The sequence below is a fragment of the Microcebus murinus genome, chromosome 19, assembly GCF_040939455.1.
Source record: "Microcebus murinus isolate Inina chromosome 19, M.murinus_Inina_mat1.0, whole genome shotgun sequence".
Taxonomy (NCBI): domain Eukaryota; kingdom Metazoa; phylum Chordata; class Mammalia; order Primates; family Cheirogaleidae; genus Microcebus; species Microcebus murinus.
Genome location: NC_134122.1, coordinates 17,527,501 through 17,549,159, shown reverse-complemented (window position 1 = coordinate 17,549,159; position 21,659 = coordinate 17,527,501). Strand labels below are relative to the sequence as shown.

The 21,659-nt window shown below is 41.7% G+C and overlaps 1 protein-coding gene across 2 annotated transcripts in view; it reads right to left on the bottom strand.

Annotated features, from left to right (window-relative positions):
• PRKCB (protein kinase C beta) overlaps positions 1–21,659 on the bottom strand; it is a 301,234-nt gene that overhangs the window by 84,365 nt on the left and 195,210 nt on the right. For both annotated transcript variants that reach the window (XM_012780169.2, XM_012780168.2), the window contains exons 6-8: positions 10,528–10,684; positions 9,242–9,376; positions 1,592–1,688 (exon numbers count right to left, since the gene is read on the bottom strand). In XM_012780169.2, coding sequence (XP_012635623.1) covers positions 1,592–1,688; positions 9,242–9,376; positions 10,528–10,684 — 389 coding nt within the window. The remainder of the gene's footprint in view (positions 1–1,591; positions 1,689–9,241; positions 9,377–10,527; positions 10,685–21,659) is intronic.

The following is a 21,659-nucleotide window of genomic DNA, read 5'->3' as shown; positions in this document are numbered from 1 at the left end:
CAAACGGACACCACTTCGTCAGAAAGTCAGGGGGAAGAGCTGCAAAGTGTTTTCTGGAAAGACTGCCTTCCTGTCGTCATTTTTATCAAATAGCGTCCAGTTCTCAGCTCTACTTGGAGGAAATGTCCTTTTATCAATTCACTTGGGCTTGAGCCCAAGACTATGGGAATGACCCTCTGTTATCAAGGTCACTGGAGAATGGCTAATAAGCTCAAGGACAATGTGTTCATTCCACTTGGGTCCAGGAAGGGAGACCCCACCAGATCAGGACCGTCACCATCGTCCGGGTTGTGCAGAGGACACGGGCTCAAGACAGGGACCCGGGAATACTCAGATGCTGTTTCCGTCAAGTGGAGGGAAAAACTAACATGGCTCTTGGGATAAATGCCAATATCCTTGCTAGGCCAGTGCAGTCCTGCTACCCTGACCCTCACCCACTTCCCCAGCCTTACCTTGGACTCGCCCTTTGGCTTTCTCTGCTCTACCCACACTGGCCTTCTTTCAGTCTATATATCTCCCCACCACAGGGCCTTTGCACTTGCTGTTCTAGCTGAATGGAATACTCTTTACCCCCTTTTTTACGTGGTTAACTTCCACTGTTGCTTCCCCCATGACATCTTCCTTGTCCTCTCAGACAAGGTGACATTTCCCTCTTATAGGTTCTCAAAGTACCTGATCTCTCTTTCACAGGACTTTACAGGACCTTCACCAAGTTTTTCATTTGCTTGTGTAGTTATTTGAAGAATAACAATGATAACAATCCACTTCATTTTAGCTATGCTGTTTTATTCCTCTTTTTCAGGGTTAGTAGACCATCACTGCTTATCTATCTGATTTCCCACCAGACTCAGCATATTGAGTTTGTGTGAGCAAAATAGTGGGTTTTCCCTCATGAAACTACTTTAAAATCATTCAATGCACATATAATGTAAGCACTCAAACCCATCTTCCCCAAGACATTTTCTTTGTAAAACTGGGATGTGTTCTATACATCTGCTGCTCTCATACAGTTGAAAATGGCATGTTATCTGTCCCCTCAGAAGGGAAGGGGTTTCTCTTAGGTGAGAGCAGAGCCAGCTGTACAGCCCAAGGTCAGAGCCAAGGACTATCCATGTGATAAAGTTATTATACCTACCCATGAAGTCACCAGCACAATCAATTCCATTTGTTAACAGTGTAGCACCATCCTGCCAATAGATCCAAACCCAGATTCCATTCATCAGCAAGCCTATTTGACTCAGCCCGCCAAACATCTATCACATCTACCCTGTGCGCTTCTTCCAGTTACCATGACTACCACCATTCCTGTCCACGTCACCATCAAAATCATATGGCCAGTGAATGAGTGCTTTTGAAGAAATGTCAAAATCTGAAAGAGGACAGCAAGGCAGGAATGACTTCATAAGGCAGGGGACATTTCACTGGGGTCTTGAAGGATGAATAGGAGTTGTTTTTTAGGACATGGAATGGCATGGTGAAGGCTCAGAGTCATGAAAGGTCTTGGGAGAAACCACGCCATACACAGGGGAAACAGCAGAGCCACAGACCTACCTGGCTCCCACTGATGCAGAAGGAAAGAAAGAAACCTCACCTCAAATTTCTGCCGCAGCTCCTCATTGCCCTCGCTTCCTTCCGGTGGCACAGGCACGTTGAAGTATTCGCCTTCCTCCTGGCTCAGTAACTTAAACCTAGAGGGGGACAAGGACACAGGACAAATTCCATGACTCAATATTATTTCGTTGATCAAGATACAAAAAGGAGGCCTATAGAAACCTCTACTTATGAAAAAAAAATGTGTTGAGGTTTTAAATTTTGTTTCGGTTTTGGGCATGTGGGTGTGTGGGTATGGGTGGGTTTACAGCCAAGTATACTATATATTTTTGTAACTATTCCATGGATATCAGAAAGAAATGTACATTCTGTGTTTATAGCATGCAAAGTTCTCTCTCTCTCCACACACACATGGTTTTCCTAGTTATATTATTCAATTACGGTATGTTTTTACTTATTTTTGTCCATTAAGTGCTTTCTTATTCTGAAAGAACACTACAAAGTCTCCTCACTGTAAATGCATTCTTACCATGCTCCCTGAGAATTTCTGCATTTCACCTTGCACTTGTTGCCACCTTGCCATCCCTGGATGACTTAACTCTAGGATGGTATTTTTCTCTGCAGAAATTTGCCCGCAGTGTTCTGTATTCCACCTCTTGAGAAATGGTACCCCTTAGTGGTTAAGCATATAAACCCAAATCTCACTTCTATCCTTGCCTTCTTGGACAACTTTGGATAAGTTTGGTTAGGCTCTCTGAGCCTCTGTTTTTCTCATCTATATTAATAAATTGGAATACAAGTGCATCTCTCATAAAATTGCTGCAAAGTTGAAATGTAATGATGCATGTAAAACAGTAAGCCCAGTACTTGGCATTCAGCCGGTGTTCAATGAGCAGCCTCATCATCATCATCATCGTCATTACTGCTACTAATATCATTGTGATAAACATGGTGGCTTCAGTTCGTTTCCCGACCACAAAGATGTTTCCAGCGAGTCAGAGGATGAGATGAGAGCGAGGAAGGAAAAGAGACATTCCAAAGGCATTTGAGTCAGTGGGGGGGAAGGGGGGGGACCCCAAAACTCCTCACTCCCAAAGATAATCCCTAACCCAAATTTACGATTTTCATCACAGTATTTTTTTCTCCATCCACAAATCTTCCTAGACAGCTTCCAAAAATAGGGGGCTAGGTGGTTCAAGGCAGAGGTGACAATTTGAGCCTCTACATCTCCACATTTAGTATTCAATTCTCTTCTTCCAAATTCCCATGGGAGTTACCAAAAGAAATACAAAAATAAGAGAACATCTGTATCTTTGCTGGAAATCAAGAAGGGTGCTATCCACACAGCAGGAACTTCCAGGAATTTCTGTAAATTAAAGTCACAGAAGGAGAATCTAGAGCTGTGTTTGGTAAACTTTATCCATTCCCATGCTACCTCTATGGATTTTGCTACCCTTTATATCTCTTTCTAGAAAAGAAAGGCAATAGGATTTGTTACAAGTAGAAAGTAACTGTAAAAAAAAAAAAAAAAAGTAAACAAATCAACAAATTGCAAATCAACATTATTCAAGTCTAAGTAGATGATGTTGCTTTGCAAAGGCTCTGAGCCTAAAGCCTGCACCCCCTTCCCTTTTAATGGGATATCAGCAAAAAGCAAGTATTAAAAAGTGTTAAGGCCGGGCGCGGTGGCTCACGCCTGTAATCCTAGCACTCTGGGAGGCCAAAGCGGGTGGATCACTCAAGGTTAGGAGTTCGAAACCAGCCTGAGCAAGAGCGAGACCCTGTCTCTACTAAAAATAGAAAGAAATCAATTGGACAACCAAAAATATATAGAAAAAATTGGCCGGGCATGGTGGCATATGCCTGTAGTCCCAGCTACTCGAGAGGCTGAGGCAGGAGGATTGCTTAGCCCAGGATTCTGAGGTTGCTGTGAGCTAGGCTGACGCCACGGCACTCACTCTAGCCTGGGCAACAAAGTGAGACTCTGTCTCAAAAAACAAACAAACAAAAAAAAAAAAACAAAAAACAATAATGACTAATACTTACTGAGTGCTTTTTACTAGACATTGGGCACCTCACTTAAATTAACTAATTTGCTATCACAACAATCCTGTGACATAATTACCATTATTATCTCCAAACGAGGAAACAAGGCACAGAGAGGCTAAGTAACTTGCTCAAGGGTACACAGCTAAGAAGTACTAGAATAAAAATTCTAACCACAGAAGTCTGATTCCAAAGTCTTATTTATTTATTTTTTTTAATAAGACCAAAATGTCATTATCAAAAGTAACGAAAAATGTTTAAAGAACACAATTGTAAGATAACAGTGATTTTAAGATAATAGTTATCTGTTCAGAAGGAGAGAAAAATAAAAAAAGAATGACACAAGAAAGGGGAAAAAAAACTTTAGAAACAGAAATACCATAAGAGAAACATGGTAATTAAAACCATAAACATTAAAACATTTCCTTGGGGGGGGAGAAAGACTTTCAAGTTTCAGTTTTTCATTTTCTTTTTTTAAAAAGCTGACAACATGCCACTTGTCATTATACAAGACCGAAGGACGTAGTAACATGAAACATAAAAGAATGGGGAGGAGCTACTAGGAAGAAAGGATCTCCTGCTCTGCACCCAAAGTGGGCACATTAAAAGGTAAATCAGGCTGGGTGCGGTGGCTCACGCCTATAATCCCAGCACTCTGGGAGGCAGAGGCAGGTAGATCGTTTGAGCTCAGGAGTTTGAGACCAGCCTGAGCAAGAGCGAGACCCCATCTCTACTAAAAAAAATAGAAATAAATTAGCTGAACAACTAAAAAATATATATATAAAAAAGTAGCCGGGCATGTTGGTGCATGCCTGTAGTCTTAGCTACTGGGGAGGCTGAGGCAGGAGGATTGCCTGAGCCCAGGAGTTTAAGGTTTGAGGTAGCTGTGAGTGAGGCTGACGCCACGGCACTCTAGCCTGGGCAACAGAATGAGACTCTGTCTCGAAAAAAAAAAAAAATAGTAAATTAGATCTCGTTAATTCCTTGCTCCCCATCTTATTCAGGGTAGAAGACAAAGTCTTTGCAAGGCCCCACGGGGTCTCCCCAGCACCCCGCAAGCCAGCCCTCGTGGATCCAGCTCCAGCTACACAGCACCTCACTGCTGCTCAAACTGCCAGGCATCCTCCTGCCTCGAGGCCTCTGCACTTGTCATTCTCTGTCCAGGATGCTCTCTCCATGGATGCCCACATGGCTCACTTCCTCGCTCCGTGCAGGTCTTTGCTGCACGTCACCTTTTCAGTGAGATCTGTCCTGAGCACCCTATACAATCCGAATAGCTCTCCCCCTGGCATTCCCTGTCCCCGTTTCTTATTGACTTTTCTCTACTGCATTTATCAGCTTTGAACATGCGATGTTTTACTGTTTACTTCTGGTTCATTTAAAAAAAATTGTCTATGTTTCTCCAACAGGCAAGAAAACTCCACAAGGCCAAGGACTCTTGTCTGTTTTGCTCACTGGTGTGTCCCTAGCACAGTAGGTGCTCGCTAAGAATTACAGGTTCAGTGAATGAATACATGCCAGCAACGAGGGAGAATTATAGGGAAAAGGCATTAACTGCAACAAAGACAACTTTATGCCAACATAGTTAGAATTGAAGAGTTATGTGGCTAATAATATTGCCACATACATATAAGGCAAAAATCAATAGAAACGAAAAAAAGGGTTTTGAAACAATTTTACTGGGAGAACCTTAATAAGCACTATATATTTAGCTCAAGCAAACAAAAAGACGACACGAAGGCATAAAAGATCTGGACGTTATAGCACAGAGGAATGAATAAATGTTAAAATGCAAACCCTACAAATAGTAAATACCTTCTTACTGAAATGTCAGCAGAACATTTAGCAGCATTGAACATACACTGAGCTAAACTGAAAGGAAACGAAAGAAAAGAAGAGAAAAAGAAAGAAAAGTGTACAGGCCATATTCTCTTACTAGAAAGCATTAAGAACTGTAATTTAGCACTAATAATAAACGTTTAAGCAAAAAGCAAAGTCTAGAGGTTGAAAAAACAATGCCTAAATAAAAGCATGCTACAAAAGGAGATTAAAAACACAATTCCAGACCTCAAGGAAGCCACAAAAGCCAGGACGTGACATATCAAAACTTTGAGAAAATATTTATTCTCTCAAACGCTTGTTCATTATTTTCTAAAGAGCAGAGTAAGGTGAAAAGCAGAAAAAATAAATTAGTAAAATATTCAACTGAGATTCAAAGGCAACCACAAAGCAAACCCACAGAAAAGGAGAAAACAAACACAGGACTGATACACGTGTCCCAGAGCTAATTCTTTGAAGAAAATAGATGGATATAACAGAGGAACCTCGGGAAAATCAAGGGGCGAGAGCGGAGACAGCACAGATGAGCAGCACTGGGAACACAGAGGAGGACCTGACGACAAACAGAGAGCAGGTGGCAGAGAGGCAGACGAGGGGCCCGGGGCTGGCTCTCCACATCGGGAGCTTCCACATCTGCTGCTGCCACATGGCCTGAAATGGCAGCACCACAGAATAGCTGGAGGAGCCTATGCCCTCCCAGATGGGGAAACTGAGTCTCAGAGAGGGCATGTGACTTACCCCAAATCACAGAGTGTTAAAAGAATCCCTGGGACAAGAACCCCAACACCTAGGACTTGGTGCCTTTAGATGGCACCTGAGAAGTCCGGTCCCTACATCTGCAGAGGACTTTTATATGTAAAATCTGAAGAGGGCTTTCATTTTGCAAAAGTTCCCTTCCAGCTATTATTTCACCAAATTTACAACGACCTCACAGCGGTGGTTGGTGGATAGGGGGTGCTGTCATCGATCTGATGAATGGCACGATATCCGCGGAGGAGGCGGTAGCACAGAGAGGTGAAGCGACTGGCCTGCAGTCACGAAGCATCCGTCCAGTTAGGAGAGCCAAGGTCAAATCCTACCTGTCTACTCTCTAGCCCTTGGCCTAGCCCTGTATCAGGAGGCAGAATGGGATCTGTACATGCCTAGGCTGTGGCATCTTAGAGACCCAGACCTGAACCCCAGCACTGTCCCTTACGAGCTGTTTGTCCCTAACACATAGCTCAACTACTCTGATCCTTAGGAATGATGATTTATGTAGAATTATTGGGAGAGTTAAATGATCATCTAAGTGTAAATGCAGTAATATCTTGGACTTACTCCTGATGCTTAACCACCCCTTATCATGAAGACTTTTTTTTCCCTCTCTGCTCCCTGCTGTCTGCTTCCGGGGAGTAGACAAGGCAGGGGCCAGCCCAGCAAGGAGGATGCGGCATATGTGGGGCCTGGAGAACCTTGGGAAGGAGGACGGAGAGGAGGCGGTTGCACGGGGAGAAGGCAGGGGGCTTTGTCCCCCTCCTCAGTGGGAGGCCTGGCCAGGGACCTACCTATATGGAGGGCAATATCACCCCACACCACCCCCTGCAGCCAGGCGACACTCCTGGCTGTCCATGAATGAGACCCAGAAATGAAGGGTCACAGAAGTGCTGAGAGATGGGGCCTGGCAGTGGCCTGGGAGTAGGGGACAGAGAGACCTCACAACGGCAGGAAACAGACCAGGACCGGGGACTCCAGCGTGAAGCCAGAACGTCACCCCAAAGCCTGGTGGGACCAGCTCTGCCTCGTCAGGCACTGGTTTGGGACCGGGCAGGAAGGCTCCGGCGCAGCAGGGAAGCCCAGACGGTATCTCATGCAGTGAAGGGTTCCTTCTCCTTTGTCACAAAGCTACATGAGAATGTCTAAGTCCCTTGGACCGAGCGAAGAAGCTATATATTTTCTGCACATCTGCTTAATGCCATGTAAACGTGTGACTCCGCGACACCTGGAAATGTTCGGCCCAGCGCCTGGCATCTAGCAAGAGTCAATAAGTGGCAGCTATTGTTATTATAATTAGTATTATTATGTTCTCTCATGTCTCACTTACACTCCCTGGGGATCGCACATGCTTTCTCTTTAACCTCTCCGAACTTGACGTCAAGAGGAAGCAACGCCCACCCTGAGTGCACGAGGGCGGGCCCCGTGCGAAGTCAGATCGTCCATATGTTAGGAAAAGAATCCAAAACATGAGGGGGGAAAAAAAGCCAAAAAAGATGACTGTGTGACCTTTTAATGTTATGCTAGAGCATTTTTTAATTAGGTAGCTCCTTCCTCACTGTAATATCACTTTGTTTAACTTATTATTCACCAGCGAGTCGGGCCCAGATGGCCTCCCTCATCTGCAAAGATAGATGCTAACTTCTAGAAAACTGGGGTGAGATCATTTTTTTTTTCAGTCTGACAGTTAAGATAACCCCAAAGATTGAGATTCTACTGCGCTGTTCATCAGCCAGCTTTATATTTGACCTAGCAAAGCTATTTCAGCATTCCTTCTACTGACTACACATGTATCCCCAACCTTCTGTGGGGTCAGCCATTCCTCCTGCTGTTTTCCTCATTAGTGAGCTAAGGAAAACCTTGACAAATGCTCATTATCTATCATATGAGAATGATGGTTTTAACCATTTGTGAACTGTGTGTGTTTTAGCACACCTTTTTGTGGGGGGCACACTCCCAGCTCCTGTCTTCTTCTCGTCTCTCATCATGTTGTTATTGTTATTTGTGTGATTTCTTGTTTGAGGCTAATCCCCCCACTCCGCCCCCAGCCATAAGCCGAGCTCCAGGAGGGCACGCCTACCTTATACCTTGATGTGTCTCTAGTGTCTAGAAGCCACTAGACAATATGTATCTGAAGAAAAGCCCAAGGTAGATAACGGAACAGAGATAGGAAGTTGCGAAATGAACAACGGAAGACGAGTGTGTGGACCAGACACTACATTCTCTTTCCTGGTAAACCGGTTTGATTTTTATTTCCTTTCATTTATAACCAGAAAAAGTCTGAATGAGATAATTCAGAAATGATTCAATGTATCTTAAGAAATAACAGCAGCCCTCATGATCACCATTCTTCCCAAAACCATAGTGCCAGGTTGGACTGTCTCATCTGATTCCTTTCCGATAACTGCGAAGCAGTTGCCAAGATGGCTTACCCAGCCTCTCTGTTGGTAATGTGGAGGACTTTTTTCTTTTTTTTTTTTTTTGGCCATGAAATGGAAGCAAAGCAAAATCTTCAGCACAAAGAGACACTGCAGCTGACCAGGACAATGACTCCCCAATACATTTCTGGCCAGGATTGCTGACCACTCCCAATGAAGAAGCAGCTTCTTACCCATCAGAATCTGACAGTGGATTGCTCATATCTTTTGGGTAAATTGTGACGGCCACTTTAGTGCCCATGGGCCCCGTCAAATCACATAATTGTATAAAGTGGGGCAGACGTAATAAAATAGGGGATGGAAAGGACTGTGACAAATGGAAAATCCATGTTCTGTCTAAAAGGGGCATTAACTGCTCAACTGTTCTCAAGAGCTGCCTTCCAAGCCCCAGATTTTTAACTAACTCTAGGCTCAGATTTTTAATTAATTCTTTTTTTTTTTTTTTTTTTGCCTGAGAACCCAAATAAAACATGTCTGTTTGAGGACGATCCAATCTACCAGCCATCACTTTGGGGCTCTGTTTTAGTATTTCACTTTTAAGAGAAAAAGGAAAACATACTTGAGCCCATTGATAGAGCCAGCTGTATTGTAGCTTTCAAAGCAAAATCTTTTCTTACCAGCCATCAACACCAGCTTTCTGCAGCTCAGAAATCCCAAATGACAAAGATCCCATGAAGTCATTCCTGCTGGTCAGATCCCAATCCCAAATCTCTACTGACAGTCTTCTGTCTTTGTCTGACTCTTTCAGCTGACTGCGAAGAGAAAAAAGAGAAGTCAGTGGAGGTTGTAGTCATTCCTCAAGCAGAAGAAACGTACAAGAGAACAAGACCTGTGATAGAAACTTTTAAAGATTACAAGCTGCTGCAAGAAACATATTCAGTTTCCATGCCAGGCTGGCTCTCCAGGGAGTGAGAGCATTTCCTGGGTGACAGGAACTGGTCTAACTACTTTTGCCGTCTTATGTCTTAATAGGGTTCATGGTGCTTGGGAAATCTTATTGACAGTCCATATAAGAAATATAGTTATAAATTACATAGCTGGGGATGCGTGTGTGCATTTGAGGATGAGGATGAGGAGATGTACGAAGAAAAATCCCATTGGTGCCTCTCTGGGGAAAGTGTCTGTTCTCAGGCATGTCCTGATTACAGTTGAAAGAGAGCCCAGTTTTGCCCTGGGAGAGGGAACTGGGGATGGGGTACCACAGACCAGTGGCTAAAAGCATCACCCCTGAAGTCTGACTGCCCAGGGCCACATCCACTGCACCCCAGATTTGCTACGGACTTTGAGCATATTCCTGAACCCCTATGTGCCCCACAGGTAAACTGGGAATGAGATGAGCCAACAAAGTTAGATCACTTAACACAGTGCTTGTTACGCATAGTGTGTGCTTAACAAATCAGCTATTATCATTAACACCCGGTATAGTCCAGATGCATCAAAAAGCGATTCCCAGATTCTTGGAGCCCTGGCCAGGGAAGATGCTCAGGGGAGGCTGGCAGGGATCCTCCAGGAGTCTGCAGACCCAGCATCAGCCACAAACTCAGCCCTAGAGAGGTTGTCACCCCACTCCATAGGTTATGTCCCCCTGTTTGCTGAGATCTATCATTTCTCCCACAACTTGTCTTCACCTAGCAGCACATGGCATTCTCCTATCCCACCCACTCCCCCACGCCCCAGGCATTCTCAACTCTATTAAAAAAATAGTTCTAATTTTTTCTTGGCTCACATTACAAAAATGCAGATGGAAGAGAATGGAGGGAAAGTAAGGAATGAGGGAGGGAGGAGCAGGCAGGGACGGAAGCAGGGAGAGGAGGAAACCCAAGCTAAGAGAGGAGCTCCCTGATCTCGGGTGGCCCCTAACCCACCTCCACCTCCCATGCTGGGCTGCACGGTTTCAACTTACAATCTAAATGTCTCGTTCCACTCGGGGTTGAGGGAGCACTTGATGGTTTTGGTCTTCTGCTTGCTCTCGCTTTTGGGATCAGGAATCAGTTTCAGTTTTACGTAGGGATCTGACAAGCCATTGGGGTCCATGGGTACAAGGTTTTTAGCATCTCTTACTAAAAAAAGAAAAGAAAAGCAGTTTAGGTGTTTGCGGTACCCAAAATGTTAAGCACCAACCAATGATGGCTGTAGAAACTGTGGAAAATCCCTGGCATCATGCTTATTGGATGGGAATTTTAATTTTACCAACATCGATAGCTAAAAAAGCATAGAAAATGAGATGAGCTGATAAGATGTAAACTCTGTTCTATAATATATTGGTTAAAAATCGATTGCTGACTTTCATACTGTTCTCCCCATGCCACCCCCAAGATTAACTGTAAGTTTCCCGAGCTTGTTTACTACAAAGCTCACAAGAAAGACTGGCTTCCTAACCGTACAGCATAATGTTTCCAAGGCTCACCACACTGTAGCATCTATCGGTACCTTATTCCTTTCTATAGCTGAATAATATTCTATTATACAGATGTCTCATGTTTTGTTTATCCCCAGATGAGCAACATTTGAGTTCTTTCCACCTTTTCGTTATTGTGAATGGTGCTGCTATGAAAATTCGTGTACCCAGACACAAAAGGTCACATGTGGTATGATTCCATTTACATGAAACATCCAGAACAGGTAAATCCATAGACACAGAGAGCAGAATTAGTTGCCAGAGGCTGCGGGGAGGGAGAAGTGAGGACTGACTTCTTAATGAGTACAGGGTTTCCTTTAGGGGCGATGACAATTTCTTGTAACTACATAGAGGTGATGGTTGCACAACGCTGTGCATGTGCCATAAACATCACTGAATTGTACACTTACAAATGGTTAATGGTTAATTTTATGTTATGTGAATTTTACCTCCATTCAAAAATAAAAAGCTAAAAAAGAAGTAAATAGTTGCCCTCTAAGCCAAGGTGCACCTACTATTCATGTGTGACCTATAATCAGCACCCAATCAGCCCATAAAGAGAGGAGGCTGGAAAAATACCAGCGATATCGCAGCTAGACTTCACCCTCAGTCAAGCATCCTGGCTAAGGGAGGCAGAGAATCAGAAGTGTAGATGCAACTGGCCAGTAGAAACAATGAGGGAGAATAAAACATCAGCCTGGAGAAACAGGGAGAAGTGAATTAGGAGTTGATTCAAAAGCCAGTAACCAGGAATGTTGGTACTTTGAGATAGTAGTCTACCAACCTCCTCATTTGCTGACAAATTAATAAACTCCTCTTTACTTCTAAAAAAAAAAAAAAAAAAAACAAAACAGTAAGGCAGGTTGTCAAGAAATGCCAACCACTAGGATAGAAAAATCTCACCTATGATAGAAAAATCCCAGGTAATATATTCAATCCAAATGGAATCAAACTATCTTCTAGAAGGTAAACACATAATGACTCCTACCAGGAATGCAAAGATGGTTCAACCTTAGGAAATCCACTTTTAATATATTCATCATATTTACAGGTCACAGAAGAAAACCACAAAATCATTGCAGTTATCTAGAAATAGCAGGGAATCTTCTTAACAAGATAAAGTCTAACTGAAATAATGGCACCACAGATCATGATAAACGCAATCCCTTGACAGTCAGGAATAAGACAAAGATGCCCATTACCACAGCCATTATGCAACACTTTTTCTTAGCACTCCACAAGTGCAATAAAAAACAGGAGTTCTATAAATTCAAGATGACAAGAAAAACGGATTAGAAACAAGAATATTGGAAAGTAGAGGGTCAAGCACCCTCTCAGTTCCTACAACCTTTGCTTCCACCTGGTCATAGTCATCTCCCCCATGGTCACACCCTGGAGCTTATTATCCCAGAAAGTACACCACTTGCTCAGTCTCAGTTTCACGTACTCCACTGTCTTACACCATTTCCTTTTTTTTTTTTTTTTTTCAGTTTATTAACTCCATTTCCCTACTTAAGTCTTCCTCCACCAATCTGTCCATTGTACCCAATATACTTCCTCGATCTCTCCATTGCCTCTTTTACTCCATTTACCCCCAGCTTAGCTTTTATGGTGCATTATACTCTCACCCTTGAAAACAACTTCAAATCCCTTGCCCCACTTTTTTTCCATTTTATTGACCTGGTAAAACCCCAGTCCTACTTAAATTCAAATATCTTCCCTTTATTTTCCTACACCCAAGCAGTTGACTATTGCTTAAAAAAAAAAAAAAAATAGGACTGATTTGCCTGAAATCATATAGTTGATAAAGTATTGGGACTGAATAAATGAGATGGGAAAAGAATTAGGTGGGGTACCAGGATGCAAGTTGTAACTTATTCTGCATTGACATTTTTCTGCATGTCAGCAATACAGCACTTTCTTCCAATTATCCACAAGCTGAATTCATCCTCCATCTCAGCTTGCAAGTTGCACTTCATTCTTGCACCAAAAGCAACAATTTTTTCCTCTTTGGTCTTGATCAGTTAAGTTCAACAGGCAGGTCCCTACTCTGTGCTAAGCATTCTGCTAGACACTGATGATGCAAGGGAGAAAATATGATGTTGATTCTGTCCCCAAGGAGTGTATAAAAATGTATTAAAAGTAGAGTTGATTTCTGATGAGACAGGAGCTAGGCTGTACAGTGTCATGGATACAAGGATACAAGATGCCAGGGTCTTACCTTGCAGTTATGTCACATACTTGAACCTCAATTTCTTGATCAATAAAATGAGTCATTATAAGGGTAAAATTACATAAAGAATATGCGTGTTTAACACAGAACTTGGAACCTGGAAAATACTCAATAAATAAATGTTACCTAGTAATACATTACTGCTATTTTATTATTATTATTATTCACATTCGGTACCCTCTTTGACCACACTTACCCATTTTTATTATGAAGACCTAACCATTTCCCAAATGGACCTATCTCAAATGGAACCACTTCTGTTTTTCTTCTTGAGGAAAATGCATTCGACCTTTCCACTTGAACAGTTCCAGAGAAGTGCTTTTGAAACCTTAGTGTACATAAGATTCACTCAGAGGGCTTGTGAGACACAGATTCCTAGCCCTCCCCCGCCGCCAACACACACACATAGATTCTGATTTCGTAAGTCTGGAGTGAGACCTACTCATTTGCTTTTCTAACACATTCCCGTGTGAAGCTGATACTGCCAGTTCATAGGACACACATTGTCACGTTGTTCTAGAGAATGACAATTTCTTAAGATACCCATGTATTTTTCCCATTTGATACAATCTCCAACTGTTACTTTCTCTTATCTCTTAAGCCTTCCAAGAAAAATGGCATGTGCCAGTTTCTAGGCTGAGATCTTGGAATGGCACATCCATCGCATAGTGAGCTGCATAAACACACGATCTGAGACACCTCAAAGTGCCAGAAATTTGTATGTCTGGTTGATTAGCAAGATGTGCAAGTGGAAACAGCTCATCTTTCTTCTCTCTGATAATCCCCTCCACCCTCCCATCTTATGAACTGGCACCACAAGGATAGTCATTGGGGAAAAAAATGCCTTCTATTGTAAGCTTAGAAGTTCACAGCTCTCTCACTGTGCTCTTTGCAGGACAAGAGTGTGTATTCTGAAGCTGTCAATCTCAAGATTAATGGTTTAAGAATGACCTTTCCTTGAGTAGCTACCAGAACCAAACATTCCTCACTGAGGCATGATTCCACCTGCCCTTTTGAAACTATCCTCTTACCAAAGGGGTCAAAAAATTCTGTGGGAAGGAATGGAGCGGAATTGACTCTGGGGCTGCTGGCATTCATATCTTCAAGAGCTCTGGCTACTGAAAGCACTCTATCATGAGCAGTTGACAGTAGCTTCAGGCTAAGATCCAAAGGGCTGTCCCTCCTGAAGCTTGTCAAAGTCATGTTTCCCAGCAGCAAGAAAGCCGCATACGTATCAAGGAAGCAAATCTCTCTAGACCACACTTGGCGAGACTGACTTTGATTTTTCTTGATAAATGTTTCTTTACTATCTTTGTTGAAATCCAGCCAGCCCAGATGGTACAAAATGCTTCACGCAAAGCAGAAATAGCAAACTTCCCCTCTGGTGGAAGTTTGCTAAATGTACAAGAGTGTCCTGGCCCAGAGAACATTGCTTTGCCTTGGACATGGAGCTAGGATGGGGGGAAGGTCTGGCTGTTTCCATCAAAGGGTCTTCAGAGCAAACAAGGTTTCTGCATTCTGGCAAAAGTTACCTAAGACCGTGCAGAACTATAGCATGAATGTTAACCATTTTCCTAAGAAGTGTTCTTCAGCAAGAAATTTCCTAATTTTTTTTTTCTTTCCAAGAACATACAATTATCAGCTGGAAGACTCTGAATAATTGTGCTGCTTTCATGCCTTGATTCCACGTTGTGTGAATCAGGAACATACCTTTATTAATTCCTTTTTTTTTTTTTTTTCAGAGCTAGGGTCTTGCTCTGTCTCCCAGGCTACAGTGCAGTGGCATCATCATAGTTCACTGCAACCTCCAACTCCTGGGTTTAACCACTTCGGTACCAGTGTCGACTATAGACAATAGCCACAAATGAATGTGCACAGCAATTTTAGCTGACAGCTGTGATATGACTTTTCTAATTTTTCATTTATCAAAATAAAATTGTGAGCATTTAAAAATAACATAATGAAAACATATATGTACGTGTTACCTATTCTGATTTACATTACAAGTAAAGCTGCCTGTAAAGTAAAACAAGCTTTCAGTGCTTTAAAGCTTTCCTCATCACACAAGAGCAAAACGGATTCGTTGTCAATGCACAGCACGAGCTATCATGCGGACTATGAGTGCCAGTTGTGGGCAAGGTTTCACGGCTGGTGAACGTTGTACCAAAGTGGTTAAGGCATCCTCCTGCCTCAGCCTTCTGAGTAGCTGGAACTACAGGTGCACACCACCATGCCCAGTTAATATTTTTATTTTTTGTAGAGATGAGGTCTTGCTATGTTGCCCAGGCTGGTCTCGAACTCCTGGACTCAAGCAATCCTCCCGCCACGGCCTCTCAAAGTGCTATGATTACAGCAGGAGTGATTGCACCCAGCCCTGTTAACTCATTTTGAAGGACCTTTTCTCAACATGGTAAGCCCTCATTTGTTCTCACTGTGTGTAATTGAACAGTAATTCAAAGCAACATCCACTAACGTTCAGTTTGAGGCTCTGTGCAATGACAAAAGTAGGAAGCAGCCAGAGTGCACACCAATGGAGGAAGGAGTAAGTAATTTATGGCATATGCATACTGTGAAGTACTAGGCCCATGACGATAATACTGGGCGATCTATATTCACTAACACACTAAAAAAAGTAAGATGAAGAGAGATGATTGCAATACAAAGCCTGTTTGTTTAAGAAAAAGTTATGAGGGCATTAGCGGATCAATATTATAACAGCATTGGGTCAATGTTACGTTTCTGCATTTGGATAATTGTACTGTGCATATGTAAGACAATATCCTTGTTCTTGGGAGATACAAACGAAAGTATTTAGGGATAAATGGAAACAATGACCCCAACTTAACTCTCAGATGGATCTGAAAAAAATATGCACATATATAAGAATATTTAATAGAGAGAATGATAAACCAAATGGGATGAAATATAAACAATTAGTAAACCAGATAGAATATAGAGAAGTTGCTTGTACTATTCTTGCCAGTTTTCTATAATTTTGAGATTATATCAAAATAAAAAATTTAAATAAAAAGGCCTTCCAAGTCTTCAAAAGAAAGGGACATTTCTACAAGGTCATATATGAATGTAAATATACAGAAAAGAGTCTGGAAGGATATACCCCGAATTGGTTTAAACTCAAGAGTCACATCTCAGGAAGAGGTATAAGAAGCTGGTTGGGGAATGTTCACTTTATCCATCATATTCTAAATTTCTTACAAGTATGTATTAACTGTGTCATTAAAACTTAATTTTAAAAATTCAGTTGTGCATCAATGGCTTCTAAGAATCCATTTCCCTGGCCCTCAGGGACCCCATCCTGTTTCCCCATAGACTGTAGAGAAATTGGATCTACAGAGTGATGCTTAAAAACTTTGGGTTTGAATGAACTCCATAGTGACTAACATGCAGACCAAGGATGACCTCATGAGATCAGCTGGACACCCTCAACACACGCCCCAGGATCAAACAAGGGTTGGAGTGAGAGACACTAAACAAGTGAAAAATTTCAGAGCCATCAACCTATTTTTGCCATCCCATCCTGCCCCCTCTTCTGTGCTGGTCACCTCCTAGTGGCCGATGGTTCTCCTGGGCCTCTGGTTAACCTCCCTGCCCTGCCACCGTTCTTAAGTTGAAAGCTTCTTCAGCCCTTTGCTCTACAATCTGGAATAGCGTCCCTTCGATTCCTTCTACCTATTACTTCTCCAACCCCAGGGGTTTCTAACCCCAAGGTTCCCTTGATGCTGTGGCTGTTGTGAGCACCATAATCCCTAGCAATCCCCTTCCCAGTCCTCATAACTGGCCAAGCTCTGCAGCCTTGTCTGATAGGCTCTGATTACAAAGCCAGCAAACATGGGGTCTCCGGGCAGCCCACATGCGGCATCTAAGTCATCCCAGGCACGTCATGGCCCCAAAGGCTCCTAGAACAGCTGGCTTCCCGTCACTGCTGGCAGGGGTACAGTTATCACACATCTAATTATCTGTGTTGAGACAGACTTCCAGCTGGGACTGTCACGGTGTCTGTCGACAAGAGAGCCTGTCAAGCCACAGCAAGTGAAACGAGCATGCAGAGATCGTGCTGATGAATCAGGGACTAAATGAGCAATGGCAGGACTTGGGAGTCAGGCAGACATGGGTTTGAATCCCACCTCTTGGCCATGACTCTCACTAACTAGGTGATCTGAGGCAAAAGACTTTTCAGCCTCAGTTTCCCCGTGTCTAAAATGTTCACAAAACTACAGCCAACTCAAAGGGGCTGTAGGATAATAGGTAGGGTGGCCACCCATTCCTGTTTGCCTAGGACAACCTCAATTAAACCTGTTGTCCTTTCACTCTCAAAAGAGTCCAAGTTTTGACAATAAATTATACAATCGCCCTAATCATAAAGGATAATTGATTTCCTTTCTCCTTTCAGAGAATTTAGACCAAATTATATAACAATGAGGATTTATTTCAGGGTTTAAAAAGTATCCCTCCAATGTGATTCTCATACAAATGAATCTTGGAGGAGGTTGCATGAAAATCACAGACGACCTGAAGCCAAATGTGATAAATCCACCCCTCTTGCTTAGGAAGCATTCCGTTCCAAGCTAGGCTCCCGGAGTGTCACCTGCCTGGCATTTCTTCTGAACTCCCCAGTCGTCTTGTTTTTTTAAAACAAAGCCAGATTGTTGCCATCCAATGATCTTTTATCCTTTTGCTTCTCTGCTCCCTTACACCAACTTTTTTGACCTCATCAAACCCTCCAGTTCCTCAACTCTTTCCTTTCTTCTACTCCGTCAGTGCATTGCTTTCCTAACACTGTCCACATGATCAAGCCTTTCAGTCACTTCTGATCAGGGGCTTAAATGTCTGTACCTTCTTGTCTCGCCAACAACATCATCTCTGCATATCCATCCAACCATCAGGGGCTTTATGCTACTGTATATACAGTCATGGTCTACAACAACAGGCTGGCCCTGCACACTGCCTAATCAATTCCCTTTCCAATTCCCTACAGAAACAATTTCAAAATTGCAATTCCTTTTTTTTTTAATTGGGGGAGAAGGAAGAGTCTTGTTCTACTGCCCCCACTAGAGTGCAGTACCATCATCATAACTCACTGCAATCTCCAACTCCTGGACTCAAGCGATCCTCCTGCTTCAGCCTCCCGAGTAGCTGGGACTACAGGCACGCTCCAACATGACTGGCTAATTTTTTTCTATTTTTAGTAGAGATGGGGTCTCACTCTTGCTCATGATGCTCTTGAGCTCCTGAGCTCAAGCGATCCTCCCACCTTGGCTTCCCAGAGTGCTGGGATTACAGGTGTGAGCCACCTCAAGATTGCAATCCCTAAGGCTCTCATCTGAAACCTACCTCCAACTCACTCATCTGATGATCTTCTAGATTGTATGTCTTTGTCACTAATTTTTAGTTCTATTATGTTTTCATCAGAAAGTGTAGGCTGAACAAATTTCTGGGGTCATTTGGGGGGAAATTTAATAAGGTTTCCCTAGCAAGTTAATAATCACCATTTTTATAGATAACTGGAAAAGAAGGCAATCTCTTATTGAGGGGTTCAGGGATCAAGATAGAGGTATTTTATATTCAATTTAATTATATTATTTGAGTTTTCTATGTACCTTTTTTTAAACCCGTTTTATCTGTCAAAGACTGACAAAGTATATTTTTAAAGCCCTCCTGCTTTATTGTATTTCTGTAAATTTCTCCTTTCCCTTCTAGATTTTGCTTTATATGTTTTGACCACCTTTTTATCCTTAGATTTTACCTTTTGTAATTAAAAGATTCTTTTTATGTGATGTATTATTTGTTTGTCTTGAACTCTACTTTGAATACAGTATAAGTGCTTTTCCGTTTGCTCTGGTCTTTTCCCTGGAACATTCGATATCCATTTATCCATGGATCCATGTTGTTTGCCCTCTACATCTACTATTTTTGTTTTCATGATTATATTCATTTCTTTGTCCCTTTCCCCTGCCATCTGGGAGCACTCCTTAAGTTTGTTTCCATATTACTTATTATATTTTTTGTGGTAGGCATTCCTCTATTTACTGTTTCTATGCATTTCAATTTATTTTATTGCTTTAAATTACTTTTTAGTATATAACATGATATCCATCTTGCTTTTGCCTTCCAGCCTCTTATCCAGCTCTTTTTTCATCTCACACTATATTGCCTTTTCCTCTCTCTCTTTCTTTGTGTATGTGTGTGTCTTTTACCTGTTAGTTTTCTGCCTATAGCATTTTATTTTATTTATTGTTTAATTAGCATGCAGTAAAACTGACCTTTTTTGGTGCATAGTACTTTGAATTTTAACACATGTATAGATTCATGTAACCACCACAAAATCAGCACACAGAACAGTTCCATTACTCCAGAAAAATCCCTCCCACTTCTTCTCTGTAGTCATATCCTCCGATTACCCTTAGCCCCTGACAACCACTGATTTATTTCCCATTGTTATAGTTTTATCTTTTCAAGAATGGTATATAAGTGGAATCATACAGTATGTAACCTTTGTGACTGGATTCTCTCACTCAATACAATGCCTTCGAGACTCATCCAAGTTGTGTTAATTCATTTTCATTGTTGCATAGTATTCTGCCGTATGGATGTACCACAGTTTGTTTACCCACTCACCTGTTGAAAGACATTTGAGTGATCTCCATTTGTGTAGTGATTACAAATAGAGCTGCTATAAATATTCATAAGTTCTTGTGTAAAACATAAACTTTCATTTCTCTAAGGTAAATAATTAGGAGTGGAATTATGGAATCATATGGTAAGTGTAAGTTTAACTTTATAAGAAACTGGCAAACTTTTTTCCGGAGTGGCTATACCATTTTGCATTTCCACCCATGATGAATGAGAGTTCAATTTTGTCAAATGCTTTTTCTGCATCAATTGATTTGTTCACTGGTTTTCGTTTGTTTAGAATATTAATATGGTAGATTACATTGGTTGGTTTTTGATTACTGAACCAACCCTGCATTCTAAGGATAAAACTCACTTGGTTGGGGTATACTATTCTTTTTAGATATTGCTAAATTTGATTTGCTAATATTTTGCTGAAGATTTTTATATTTATGGTCACAAAGGATATTTGTTTATAGTTTTCATGTACTTTTGGTTTTTTGAGACACAGGTATTACTATGTTGCTCAGGTTGCTGTTCAATGGCTACTCACAGGTACAATCATAGATCACTGCAGCCTTAAACTCCTGGGCTCAAATGATCCACCTGCCTCAGCCTCCTCAGTAGCTGAAACTATGGGTACACACCATACTTGGTTTCTTGTACTGGTTTTGTCTGGTTTTGGTATCAAGGTAATAACTATCCTCAAATGTTCCTTCCCCTGACTTTTTAGAAAAACTGATGTTATTTCTTATTTAAGCATTTCGTAGAATCCGCCAATGTAAATTTCATTTTAAGGACTTCTTTATCTGTATTCCACAAAGTTTGATGGGTTGTATTTTCATTTTCTTTCCATTCAAAATATTTTCTAATTTCCCTTGAGATTTCCTCTTTGAACTGAACTATGGATAATTTAGAAGTTTGTTTTTTAATTTCCATATTTTCCAAAAAGCTCTAATCCCATGATTTTAACTTCTACCCAGATACTGACAACTCCCACCCACACCTCTTTACTGAGCTTCAGAATCCTGTGTACAACTGTCTACTGGATATCTTGCACTGAATGTCCCATAGGTATGCCAAATTCAACTCCTTATCTTTCTGCACCCTTTCTTTCAAAGCCGGTCTCAGTGAGTGTTCAGCCGTCCACCCAACCATCCAAGTGAGAATCTGGAAATCATCCTGTCTCCTCCCCTTGGTGCAATCTGTGACCATGTACTCTTTGTTCTACTTCTTTATCATTTTGTGTACCTGAGCCTTTCTTGCTACCCATACTGCCACTGTATTACCAATAATAATTGTGACATAGGGCTATTGTGATTATCGAGTTATATTTGAAGCCTGGTATTATGCTTGGCAGGTGATGAGTGATTCATACACAGCAGCTACTCACATGGTTTGTTGCTCGGACACTCATTTTTCCTCTCCTAGTGGAATTAATATCCTCCTGGCTGGTTTCTTGCCTCAAGCTTTACACAGCCCTTCCTTCACTCCCCACCAAAGCAATCTTTCAAAAACTCAAATCTTATCATATACTCTCCAGAAAAAAAAAAGCTTTCATAGTTTTAGAAAATCTATTAATAATATTATTCACTATAAAACTAGGTCAAAGTAGAAAAACTATATAATTATCTAAAAAATGACCAAAAAAGACAACTGACAAACAACTCAATAATCATTCCCTCTTTTAATATTTGGAAAAACAAGAATAGATGTATGTTGTCCTTGACATAATAAATATGCCAATGGCCTTCATCATGCTTACTGGTACAAC